Raw genomic sequence first — 13604 nt, forward strand, 5'->3', positions numbered from 1 at the left:
CCACTCTCGTTTCTACAGAGCTGCTCAGAGATAATTAGCTCCGATTAGCATAAAGACTGAAACACAGGCAGAAGCAGCATGAATCTCCCTTTAAAACTACAGGGTCATGTTCAAGTATTTCGCTTTTGTTAAACAGACAAAGTGTGAGCTTGAAAAGTGCTGTTTTGTAACTTCGCAGACAGGTAGGCTACCTCTTTTCCATGGTTTGCTTATGCTAAGGTATTTGCTTCTTGACTTCAGCTCTATGTTCATTGTCCATGAAGGTGGTGTTGAGCTTCTCATCCACTGTAACTCACAAAAATAAAGCCAGCTCTTTCTTTAATGTGAGTGGATGTTTGATGAATACAGACAAAGTCTTTGCCGTATAAGTTGTAAGAGCCACATGTATTTGAGTATAGATAGCAAACCCTGTTTCACAGGAACAAGTTTCACATTTTAAAAAAGATCAGGGAAGGAAGCTCTCGATTTGTTGAGGAGATTCTGTCATAGAATCTGTGACAGAAGCCAGTGGAACAGAAGCTAGCCCAGAGGTGACATCAGGATTTCTGATCATATCTTATCACATGGTACCAGCAGACAGGAGACAGAGGAAGAACAAACAGGGTAATCACATATTCAGAATGGAGGGAAGGGCTTTTCTGAAGGGTGATATTTGTACTTACAGGGGCAGTTGGCGCCCTCTGGAGTGCTGGATGGTGTCTTTCCATCAGGACAGCACCCGAACTCCGTGTTGTCACAGGATGACCTGTCCTCAACTGTGGGCACAGTGGTGCTTGTCACTGTGGGACCTGGGGATGATACACAGGGGCTCAAAATAATTCACGAAGATTCAGAATTTCTAGAGTTAAACCAGCTTATCTCACCGACGCAGAGGAGAGCTATTTTTGAAAAGACATTTTCAGCACTGAGGGCGCGTAGTGCTTCTAAGGTCATAACTTACAACTTCCTTTGTTTTTCCTCAACTTGCTCCTGCAGATGGTTGTGTTTTCAGTCTGCTGACCGGTGACTGAACGTTAACAGAGGCATCTGTCAGGAGTGATTATATGGCATTTTCTCTGGAATTGATTTTACACCTGGAACTCATTTTGTCAGGCAGAGAACACATAATGGGTACTTTTGCCAGTCATGTCACACACAGAGCACTTTAAATGTGACGGGGGTGTGATAACAGCTCACTGCTGATTGGCTGACAGTTACCTTCAAGGCTTCCCAAGAGAAAAAAAATACATACAATTATGTTTGTGTTACGGTCACTATATATCTGGCCACCTTGGGACATAAAAGACATAAAAGTGACTGGGCTTTTTCTTTCTGAAGAATGAGAGTGTAACAACAGTGAACCTCTGTCATCTCTAATGATGGTGTTGGTAGAAGGGGTGTCTTGGTCGAAGCGGTGCAGTTTATAGCTGCACAGAGATTAGAAATAATCGTGGAGGCAAGCATCTAGCAGCTAAACAAGTTGTAAAGACATCAGAGGCGAGGAATGTCCTGCTCAAGGACTCATGGTCAAAGGAGGTGAGAGAAAGGGAGGAGGGCATGGAGGGAGGGGAGTGGTAAGGTTTATAGGACATCTGTTGGCATGTGGTCTGCTGATTTATAAATGCTGGGCTGAAGAGAAGAATGCTTATATGGAAAGAGGGGAGTGCGCAAAAGCAAGGGGATGCTACATGGCTCCAGTGGGAGCCATGAGATCTGTCAAATAAATACACACACACACGCACGCACGCATACACACACACATTAATGACAGTAAAGTGCAGATACAAAAATACATAGAAACACACACACCTCTCACTTGCTCACATTTATATACTCAGTGATATGTGCAGTTGGAGTTGGACAAACCTGATAACATGAAAAGAAAAAGATGACTAACACGCACTGTATAAATCACACCTCGCAGACATACAATTATGAATAACCGTAGACTATGGAGATTTGAATATCCTTGCTGAAATCTGCACTGTACAATCTCCTAATCTGCTCACACTTGCACAGTGACAGACTGATGTGCACACATTGTAAAAAACATCCAGGCATGCTTGGATGCACATTCATTCACACACATATACACACAAAGCCACAAGACGCCGGGTCTCCTCGGCAGACAAGCTACATGCTCCTCGCGTCACCGAGCACTCTGGTCAGCCTCTGACAAGAGAATAAATCTAAGACTAGGGGAGGGAGGAGGAAAAGCTAAGGAAGAGCACAGTGGGGTCATACTGTTTCATCAATCCTATCCTGTTACTGCAATCTATCAGGCGAGGTGGATGGATAGATGGAAAACAAGAGAAAAATAACCAAAAAAAAAAAAAAAAAATTTGATTGAAAAGTCTCAGTCATCCCTTGTTGTTCAAGTGGAGGCCCAAAAACCAAAAGTGAGAGTTACAGTCAGGAGGGCATATCAGGGAAGATTTGAGAGTAGTCATGTGACAAGGTGTGCAGTCTCCACACATACTCACACCTCAACCCCCCTGTCACATCAGCCTGTCGAGTCAGGCTCCAGAGATTCCCAGATGCGGGCCAACAGTTTCATCTGGCCTGTCGAGAGTGTATTTTACAGAGCCTGGGTTTGTTTTGCGAGCTGTTCAGAGTGAGTGTGCCAGTGGAATGGGAGAAAAGAGCATGGGTAATGTAGCAACAGTGAACCATGCAAATACATTCCTCTCTGTCTGAAACTGAGATATACATCTTATGCAAGTGAAAATGACACTAACAGCAAGATTTCTCATCCCTGCTTGCCTAGCTCTGACATTTGTCTCCTCAAAAACATTTGCATATAAGCACATATGCCGGTGCTAATTTTAGTGTTGCTTTCAATTAACAGATGATATATGAATGTGTTTTGATGTCAGCTAAAAAGAGACTATAAATATTCTCAAACTCTTCATGAAAAAACCCCTCCCACAAACCCCTTTAAAGCATTATGGGAAATGAAGTGAAAGAGCAGGGATTTACCGACAGGCTCCTCTGCCCCACTGGCCTCCGTTGGGGTGCCGCTACCCGCTTCTTCTTCCTGCTCCTCCTCTTCTTCGGCCTGGTCATCCCCACTTGGCTCCCCACTGCCTGAGCCCTCAAAGGAGGTTATGGCGGCGGGGGCAGGGCTGCTGCGAGAGGAAGAGGTGGTGGCAGTGGACTGCGATGGCCGAGGCTGGAGGTGGATGGGTTGGCGGGGGTTTGCTCGTGCACGGTTGCGGGTGAGAGCGGGAAAGGGGGTGGTGGCTGGGGGCTGCTCGTTATCTTGCTCGGCTGTCCTTGGAGGCGGGATGGCCTCCACAATGCTATGGAAGGGGACGGCGGTGGTGATGGTGGCGGCAGCGGTGGAGCTGGGGGTGGTGGTGAAGGGGTTGGGGGTAGGTCGTTCTGCCAGCTCTGAGATGGTTTCTGGTGGAGGGAAGGGCAATAAGCAAGGAATGGATGAATGGCTGAGAAAAGATGGAAATGTCTGATTTTGCTTTATCTAACTCCATCACAACCTCAAAAATGAACATCATTAGCCAAAAAAAAACAAAACAAAGTCATCTAATGATTATCACCATCACTGTTGACAATAACCTTTTAACCTCTGCATTTACTTCTTAATACCCCACCCCAATGCTCAACAGTCTCATTATAAAATGACAATAAAAATAAGCACATAAACATATGGAGGTCCCCATTCAAAACGCAGCGTCTGATTAAAACTGAGGAATGGATGAGATGCCAGTAATCTTTATTTGTAAGTTATGAAAAGCATCCATATACTGAGAGAACATGAGTTATGCCAACAGATGACATACTGCAATCAGAGTTATATCCACTGCAGTGTGTTTCAGCTGCACATAAATTATGTTGCCCAACCAGGGTTAAGCTCCTCCAGTTGGTGTCAGTGCATAGTGTGCAGTGTGCTAGCATATAAACACATATGGCATGCATTTGTTTTCACAGTACGTATGCTTGTGTGTTGCATGTATGCTGTGCCAGTGCTTATGAATTATATATCTATATTCAAATGATGGCCTCCAGTAGCAATGCTTTAATCACCAACAGCCACTGCCTCCGGTGATGAATGATTGATGGAAATGGGGCAAAAAAAGCCAACTTTAACTCTGGCTTCAAAGACTGCAGGCTGCTGTTCGCAGAGACCATGAGCATCCATCAACGCCACCACAAACATTCTACTGTCAACAGACGTAAACAAACACATGCACATATAGCAAAAGATCACTCCAAATGAGGGAGAGAAGAGGCTCTCTGCAGAGACCATCATTACCAATACAAAAAGCTCTGGTGCAAAAGGACAAACTGGCTGCGATAAAAGAACGATAAATAGGACAGAAACTCCTGAGGGAGAGAAGCGAGATGGCAGGGAGATGCTACATAAGTGAGCACATCAGGTTTAGCTGAAGCAAGCAGGCGTGACAATACCATTTTCCCTCCTTTACTTCTTTACGTCCCACAAGTATAAATGTCTGTTAGCAAGTGGGTGAAATGAAAAGAAGATTTAAAAAACCCTATACCATAGATGCGTGCCTCATTAGGATTCGCCTAACATTATGTGTAGGACTTAATTACACTGCTATAATCACCTATTTGATCTGCAATTATTCACAGAGGTGTGAAATGTGAAACCTACTGAGACGGCAGAAAGCCTGAGAGACACACAAGGTGTCAGCTTAAAGCTCGACAGATATTTGCTGAGAGAGATTTGGAGTAGAGTGCATAGAGCAGTGATGCTATCACTAGGAATGGTGGCATGCATTGCCTTTCCTCTTGGCTACACCTGTCAGTCAGGTGCCAAGCTTAGCGTCAGGCGGCTTGCTCTTTGAAAAGTACCTAATGTGTGTGTGTGTGTGTGTGTGTGTGAAGTGTAGGTGTTTGTGTACATATCTCGAGCAGTGAGCTCCAGTGACATGAGATAAGAACATGCGTCTGAAAGACGAAAGAAACGGCAACACAGTCTTTTCAGCTGATGCTTCTCTTAATCAGGTTTAACAGTCCATTAGCTTGCTTTTTTTTAAACTTTGCTCCATCTCAGTGGAGCAATGGACTGTCCTGTCACACGATAAAAAAAAAAAAAAATCATTGTCATCTTGGCTTGTCTCAATTGTGTAGTTATTGTTGAAAGGTGCTTATTAAGATTATTTGTGGTGCCAGCTGCAGCGGTAGGAGAAATCGGGATACAGGAGACTGGAGGGGCAAGACAGCACACCGAGCCACAGTGTCATGAATACGAAACTGACAGGGACAAGCAACCAAAAGAAAATGGTTTAAATAAGGAAGAAAAAAGTGGTTAATAAAGCTAACAGAGGGAGAATATGGCAAGGCAAACTGTGGGAACAGAATGAGGGACTGAATAATGAGAGAAAATTGCAGGAAATGGAGGAGAAATGGTGAAGGCAACAGAACCCTGACTAACATGCAGGCGGAAGGCTGTCGGTGCCATATGCTGCCATTCGCTGCCAATTTGCCACAAACCTACAGGTGATAACACCATATGGGAGAGGCTGGTCATTGCCATTGGTGGTCATTTTCCCTTGTGCCACAACTTGCTCATTGGTCCAAATGCCCTCCCCTCTGGTGCTTCGTACAGTGGCTTGTGCTTTTTATTTTTTTGACTAGGTTTCTCAGATATTATTTCATCTTTTACTGAGACAAAGAAGCCAGAAAAGCCCCTCCCTATACTGTTATATATATGCTGCTATAGAGCTGTGCTGTCTTTTAGAGCTGAGACTTCAGAGAGAGCCGGGTAACATCACAGTGAGCTGCAAGTTCTCTGTCACAAGCAAAAAGATATGAAGGAGCTTTTTAATGTATTTTTATTTTAATTTTTCTTAGCCCGCCCATTAGTGGCAGCAGTACTGTGCAGTAATAGACACACTCTGTAGCATAATAAAAAGTTGCAACAGATCAATGTTAAGAAAAAAAAATCAATATTCACTCATTTATATAAGCCCTTGGCACTGCTGTCTCTTCAAACCACCTAGCAGCTCTCTGAGCATTAATATGCCACAGCACTGAGGCCAGGCGTCTGGAAGCACTGTATGTAAACAGAGGGAGGGAGGGCAGGCAGGGCTGCAGCGTGCTGAGGGGTGGAGGCAGAGCAAATGCTAATTCGCACCCAGCCACACGTGAAATGAGCTCGAGATCTAACCCTCGAGCCGGCAGTAGAGGCGTAGCAGCTACCTGCGGTGCGTCTGCATCCGGGAGAAGAAATTAAAAGATCCTATGTGGCTGTCGGTGGGCCCGAGCGCTCGCCTTTCTGTTCCTCCCCTGAGGATTCAATAGAGAAAGAGTCTGCTGCGAGGCGTCTTCTTGCCTTCTGTGTGCAGCAATGCTAGGTGAGGGATTACACAGAACCCACATCTCTATTGCCAGGCAACAGAGGAATGTGAAACCAGACTGGGTTTTGGCTTCTTTTGCTGGTAACGCACGGCACTGAATTTGTAATTACCAGATGTTCAGGGATGTATCAAAGCTTTGTCGATCTCTTGCTGAGAATGTGTGCATTTTTTTATTTGTGTACCTGCAACTGCAATTTAACATATATTACGTCAACAGCCTTGCCTCCTATGGATATGACCTAGTTTGAGTTTAACAAAGAGAAACCAAAGATGACAGCTGAAAAGGACTTTTTGTGACACAGGATTTGATCACCAGATGTGTGCCCATTGAGTGATGTGGTGAATGAACATTTTTCCACTCAAAAATGCTAGACACCTGCCAGTGGCTCATGGCCAGAACCACACATCTGGCACTCCTCTTCCCCACTGTGCTTGCTGGCAGCGTTTCTCGAACCCTGTTGTGACACGAGCTGGCAGTCGGCACTACAACTTCACTGTACATGAAAGCCGTGGCCTTGGCACATTTCCCAGCACCTATTACTCTGATCCCAACAGCGTCCATCAGGATCTGAACCATGGGGCAAGAGCTGCACTCAGTGCACATGTACTCTACAGTCACCATCATACTGAGACTGCTGGAGAGTGTTGTGTTCCTGCGAGCGTAAAGCTGCGAAGGGACTGACGCATTTCTCAACAGGGGGTTTGAAGATGAAGCCAAATCCCAACAGAGGTGTGAGAACGCAAAGAAGAAGTGACATTGCTATCTTGTGGGACTGAAAGGCTCAGACTCCAGTCACACTGCAGAACCCTTGGATCTAAATTGCCACAGTATCTCCCTCATTCTCATTCTTACTTTTCTTTAGTGTCACACATGATTTTACTCTCAACCAACAGTCCATGAGCCTGGTGAGAGCAAGTCAAATGAACTGAATATTTACATCCTGGACAATCACAGTCTTTTTTGTGAATCAGAGATGTGTCTAAACTTAAGTTTGCCTATTCTCAAATAAAAATCCCTGCTATCGTGTTCAGGTATTTGGTTTCAAACTTTCTTTCATTCACATTTCCATTCACATGCTGTGACTTTTTCCTGAAGCAGAGATAGAGAGGAAAAGAAACAGCAGGAGGTGGGTAATTTGAGGCCCCCAGCGATGCTCATTATGTTTTGATTGGGCTCTGACAACAGTTGGCCATCCATGCAAAGCGTGATGCATGGAGGCTTCGACAGGGCTCACCTGTGCACTGTCCAAAGTGTTTGACTGTGACGTCCTTGTCCTGCCTACAGGCTATGGTCCTCAGCTGGCACTGGTCGGCATAGGTCACCCCGTCTGAGCCACACACCTGCTCCATAGTGACAGAGATGGAGAGAGGGGAGATTGGAACACATGTTAACTCCCTATAGGCCAATGAAACAATCTCTTTCTGTTGCCCTGTTGCAAACTAGTGCATCTAACTACCAGTTAATTCGCAAATGCAGACAATTCTCACCTTAGATTTGTTTTTCTCATCACAGTCAGGTGAAGGGCACTCACAGTGGGACTGACCGTTCACCTCAATGCAAGAAGCTCCAAACCTGCACACTATCTCTTCACAGGAAGTTGGAGCATCAGGGCCTGTGGAAGATATGAGTTTGCATGGTTATACTTTCTACGCAGTCCCTTACTCCTACAGTTTACACTGACAGTAAAGATTATGATTTGTACGTCTGTTATCTGCAGCACTGACAAGATGTACACTACTATTCTTGATTTTGTTGACTTGCTATGGGACAACATTACCACTAGTAATAACTAGGATGCTTCAGAGCTAGCCTAGCACAGAACCAATTCCCTTGAAGGCTAATGTCACTCTGGCTGATATTAAAATGTCTGTAAGAGTTAGGGATGGGCTTAAAGGCTGTATTTCATTATTCTGCAAGTTTTTGATCTAATCTTTACAACCACAATACAGCAGTGCTAATGTAATCATAAAATTGTCTCATTACCTGTGTGTCACGCAGTGTGAATTATTCATAGTTTCGCTTTTGCCTAAACTGCCTTAAACAGGTAAAAAAGAAAAAGTGTATTTTTTGTGCTATGTAAAGGTTTTTGTTCCACAGATCTTTCCAAAGCTCTCTAAAGGAGCATTTGAAGCTTGAAGTTGCCGCAGCAGGAGCTGCAGCCAGGGAGCCCACCATCCACCCGCCAGGCTGTAAGCGTGGGGTCTCTGCATTGTTGCAACATCACAGAGGCTTAAAGTACCCCCTGCCCATTGGCTTCTGCTTTCATGTGCTACCACCTCATAGTACCTTGTCTTTTCATCTGGCAGGGTGTGTGGTGGTGTGCCCCACTACTGTGCTGGGACTGCTGGCTTCATTAAGTGTTTGACTTGTAGTCAATAGCTGATGGTGCATCTTAATCAAGGAGCTGCAGGTCGCAACAGCAGGAACTAACCTTTCCTTCAACTGCTGTTTTATCTTGTGCAACCACTGGGGCTGTTTTCATTGTTAATCTAAGTAATCAATAGTCCTTATGCAGGAGTATAAACACACTGGATGATCCAAAATGAAGTATGAGGTAGAGTAAAATAAAATATCAATGGACGATATGTTTCGCACGTGTCATTTGTATTCTTTAATATTTTCATAATCACTATCGATTATCTGCCCTGCAGCCACTTCGTTCCTGTGCCTGTGCCAGACAGATGTGAAAAACAGAGAAGGAGTTGTCTGTTACGAGGCTGAGCCATGGATCAGACGAGTGACAGAAAACCACTTTGGAATAATAGAGTGAACCTGGGACGAAAGAGAAAAATGTGTGTGTGGATTATTAACACTCCACCGATTGCCTTGGTTCTCTCTCTTATTACCTTTGTCGCAGCCATTCATGCCCATCTTGCTTCCATCTGGACACACGTTGCATTTCATGCCCTTCACTCCTGCTTTGCAAGAACACAGACCCGACATCTGCTCACAGTCGTCCCGGACAGAACCCGTGGGGTCGCAGTTACACGCTGCCATGAAGAGGGAGAGGGGGAAAAGGAAAGATTGATGAGAGAAAAGTATCCATTCATGACAGGATGAGGAATTAGAATGACGTGGTTTTCATAGCAGGTGCAAACTCGGGCCCCGGGCCTCGCTTTAGATACATCTACAGTATGTTTGAGAGTCAAAGGTTGGCAAGAGTTCAGCTAGCCTTAGGGGCCTCAGAGGGAGGACAAGAAGTAGGAGGAGGATCAGTACGTAACAGAAAAAACAACCCTAGGGAAGGACATCAACCCCTTCATGTTCCTAGAATCAATGATGTGTTTTTTTCTCCTCTCCTGCTGTACCTGGTATTGGCATGCAGTGTGCTGTCTGCTTGCTGTGAGCAAGCCTTGTTAAGGTCAGGCCACAGGTGAGGCACCTGCAGACTTCCTGCTGTTAGCTGAAAATGCTCTGTGGCTTTGGGAGTGTATGTTCTATGATACCTCAGCGGCAGGATACGAGCTGGTCTCCATATTGCAGCAAAGGGCCTTGACCCCAGCCTACACTTGAATACAAATGAATATAGTTCATTCAACACATTTTGGCAGGATTAAAGGACACAGCTGAACTTCTGGTACTAAAACTGTCACCAGATATTTAAGCTGTATTTTATACTGACTTCATGGATATTAATCTTCTGACAGTATGTTTTTCATTTCTTACTGAAATATACTGAATTTCCTCACACCTCCATTGGATTCTAGCCATATGGTTCAGGGTTTATTTATCCAAGTTTCAGAGATATTTGTCTCAGACATTTGGTTTCATCCTAAAACAATAAATGTTGTAAAATGTTGTATATACTGAGAACTGTCCTCAGAGCGGCAGATTTGCATTTTAGGACAGACAGGCTTTTCAATCCAAACACATTTAAATTTTTCCCTTTACACTTTAATGAATTTAATACCATGTGTCTGAACTGTATTGCTCCTCCACATTGTATCGCTACATTTGTCTGTTCTGTATGTACAGTACAACTAGAGCATGTTCATCCAAGAAAGGGGAAACTCTCATTTGTTGTTCTTTGTGAGATGTTTCCATTTTTCTCTGAATTAACTGAGATTGAAATCCGAAATAACTGAAATCCAAACACAATTACATATGTATGCATGTTTAGAGATAAGTGAAAAAACTGTTCTTTTGTTATTTGGATAATTGGCCATTTATGAAACTATGAAAGGGAACACAAAGCAGCTGCAGCACATGCAGTGCTACATACAGTGCTGCACTCACTAACCAATGACTGTTCCTGTTGTTGAAGACATTAAGGGTGCAGCACATTTGTTAAGCACAAGTAATAAAAAGTGATTCCTTACGTGTGCAGCCGCTCATGTTCTCTGTCACGATGCCACGGAAATTCCAGAAGCCCGGCTCACAGCGGTCACACTTTGGTCCTCCGACACCTGGTTTACAGGAACACTGACCAGTGGCTGGATCACATGTCCCCTTGTAGGAGCCGTAGACATTACACAGACAGGTACCTGAGGGGAACAGAGCAACATGGATGTCACTTTTAACGTATACTGCCTGCATCTATAATATATCCTTGCTTTATGCTTTTCTAACTTTGAAAGATCCATTTCTAATTTACCTTACAGCAGCTGAATTCTGCTTACTATGATGGGCCCTCTGTATTAAAGATTTCCGCTAGGCTCAAATGTTGGGTAAGCTTTTTTCCACAAAAAAGAGGTGGATAAAGTGTGCTTAGGAGAGTTTCCCATTTACTAAATCTCTGTATATCCTCATTCTAAGTCTGCATTTTCTCAATCCATACTGTATTCCTTCCCTTAGCTAACGGCTTGATGCTGCATTTTCTCCTCTATTTTTGTGCTATCTTTCATCAAGATCATGAGATAAGGAGATTTTTCTGTTGATACGGTGCAACATCACCATAATTAGTTCTTGGATTAAGATGAAACATTTTTAGTTCTGCAACTCTGGTAGTGTAATTGCAGTTAAGGACAAAAAGGCCCATATGTGGAACCAGCTGGATACTGTCTACATGTTTCGAATGTGCACAACAAACTCATCAAAGGCACAGGGTCAAAGTAGGACGTAGAAGAGGACTTACTGGGACATCCAGCCTGCCCGACTCCTAAGGCAGCTGTCATGTTGTCGGAGCAGCAGCCGTACACAGACAGACTGCAGTGCTGGTGCGCTGTAATCTCAGGCATGGATGTGGCTGAAATCGCTGATGAGGTAGAAACAAACAGGAAGGGGAGATGGGAGATGGCACAAGGAGAGAAAGAAGAACACCAACATTTAAGTGATTACTGTGGGGAGGGGTTAGGAGGGGGGGGGGGGGCGAGTAGACAACACAATCTCTGTGCAACATGCAACTTTTTGCCAACAATGAGATTGGCTTGAGGGGCAGAGGTGGAGAGGCTGGGAGTCGGCTTCAAGATAACAATTCTATTTGCTACTTTCTCCACAATGGCTCAAAATCAGGGGGAAAATGATGCTATTACCTCCAGTGAAAACAAACAATGGCATTGCTAGTGAATGCAGCTGACATTTACCACCTACTAGGAGGCATGTTCTCTTCATTTGTTCTTGTCTAATATTACAGAATTGAGTTGCCACCCTACAACCTTCCAGAAAAAAAAGAAACGTAAGCCTTCTACATAATGTGAAGGGATGTGCCAAGCAGTGCCTGGATGCATACACTGTGTGGAGAACAACTTTGTTTAAGGATGCACAAACTAGTGTGACAGCTATGAATGCAGAACTATATTCAATGAAATAAAAACAAATTTGTTCCCATAACCTTCCACTTCTTCAGAAATTGCAAGAGAACGGCAAAACATACAGTGGGAGGAAAGGAGGATTTATTTAATGGTCAAATTCACCACAGGTTTTGAAGTGAAAATAAAGTTGTAAACATAAAAAGCAGAAATCTTTCCTTTTTTCTAAGTCTCTCTCTTTTCCCCTACCAATCTCTTTTTCTTGTGTTGCTCATTTAGAGTTTGGAGGCTGGAGATACAGAGGCCATAAATCACACTGTTACTGGTGTGGATATGAGCCTCAGCCTAATGGTGATGACTCGGCTCGCTCCTTTTCCAGTGGTTTCCCACTGCAGAGATGGGCTTTGGACACAGTTCATTTAACTTGCCACTTTACAGCACTCCATTCAGTTATCTGTACTGAGCCTATTAGGACAAAGAGAACTTTTAATTTCATATGTTCTTCCACCCTTCAAGGGTTTTTCCTCTTCAGTGGCCATTGTCCGGCACAGTGCAGCTCACTGTGATGTGTAATACTGCCCCCACATTCTCAAGGTTTGCGGCTGTGCTTTCTTCACGATCGTGGATGTTGCTAGTCATTTATATTCCTGTAAGTACACATCTGTACGTTTGCTTGTCTAGTAAACCAGTAAGTACTTCTTTGGATTTTATCAAAATCCCTGACCCAGATTTGAGTTTGCAGGCAGCTATAAAGGATGGTTTGAAGTACTATCAGAGGCAAACTTCATAAATCTGCATGCAGCAGATGACACTGTTGACACTATATAAGAGAGAGTTAGATTTTCAAAACCAGAACCTCTAAGAAACAAGGGGTTTTTCATGCTTTACTAGTGAAAGCCAACATGTTTTGAGAAGTTTCTGGAGTTGAGGTCAAATGAAGTTTCTCTTACATAGCTAATGTGAAGGGCAGTGAAATTCCCCAAGATCTGAGTTTTACCATTAGCCAATAGCAGAGGAGAGCCCAGGGCCCCTGTACCCATAGAGGACTCTTCAAAAAAAGGATTGATTATCCATGGATGGTAGAAAAGCGTGACAGTCAGTGCCCAAGGAGGCCAGCTTAGGAAGGAGAAGAATCAGGGATGTATGTGAAAACACTTGGCAGCTCCCTCATTCTCACTCTCTCTTCAACACCCGACATTCTCCTCTCTTTTAGGCCCATGGGGAATCAAACAGGCTGGAATGATCACACAAAATCCCTTAAGTGCATTTTACTCTGCTCCCTGGCCTGAACTGAAAGGAGGCTGGCTAACATTTGCTACTTAATCACCAATCTGACAGCTTTTCTGACTGAAAAATGCCATTGATTTACAAAGAAAGGATTTCTATTAAAGTAGTTGGGGTAAAGTGGTATCCTGAGGGTTAAGAAGCAAAGGTGACCACAACAGTTTAAATTGTCAGAAATTCTAGGAGTGAAAGAAGAATCGTTGTTGCTGTCAGCATTTCTATACGTGGGCCTGTGTAAAGGATTCCTACGTCTGCACACTAACCAGTGCCAGAGGAAGAGTCAGTTTCCAGATATGAACCAAAGTGCTA

The 13604-nt window shown here is 44.0% G+C and overlaps 1 protein-coding gene across 3 annotated transcripts in view; it reads right to left on the bottom strand.

The window, feature by feature from the left end:
• agrn (agrin) overlaps positions 1 to 13604 on the bottom strand; it is a 215912-nt gene that overhangs the window by 34362 nt on the left and 167946 nt on the right. For all 3 annotated transcript variants that reach the window (XM_026332448.1, XM_026332447.1, XM_026332449.1), the window contains 7 exons: positions 11399 to 11518; positions 10644 to 10808; positions 9171 to 9314; positions 7812 to 7936; positions 7559 to 7664; positions 2959 to 3384; positions 663 to 788 (listed from right to left, as the gene is read on the bottom strand). In XM_026332448.1, the coding sequence (XP_026188233.1) occupies positions 663 to 788; positions 2959 to 3384; positions 7559 to 7664; positions 7812 to 7936; positions 9171 to 9314; positions 10644 to 10808; positions 11399 to 11518 (1212 nt within the window). The remainder of the gene's footprint in view (positions 1 to 662; positions 789 to 2958; positions 3385 to 7558; positions 7665 to 7811; positions 7937 to 9170; positions 9315 to 10643; positions 10809 to 11398; positions 11519 to 13604) is intronic.

The sequence above is a fragment of the Mastacembelus armatus genome, chromosome 7 (genome assembly GCF_900324485.2).
Source record: "Mastacembelus armatus chromosome 7, fMasArm1.2, whole genome shotgun sequence".
Taxonomy (NCBI): Eukaryota; Metazoa; Chordata; class Actinopteri; order Synbranchiformes; family Mastacembelidae; genus Mastacembelus; species Mastacembelus armatus.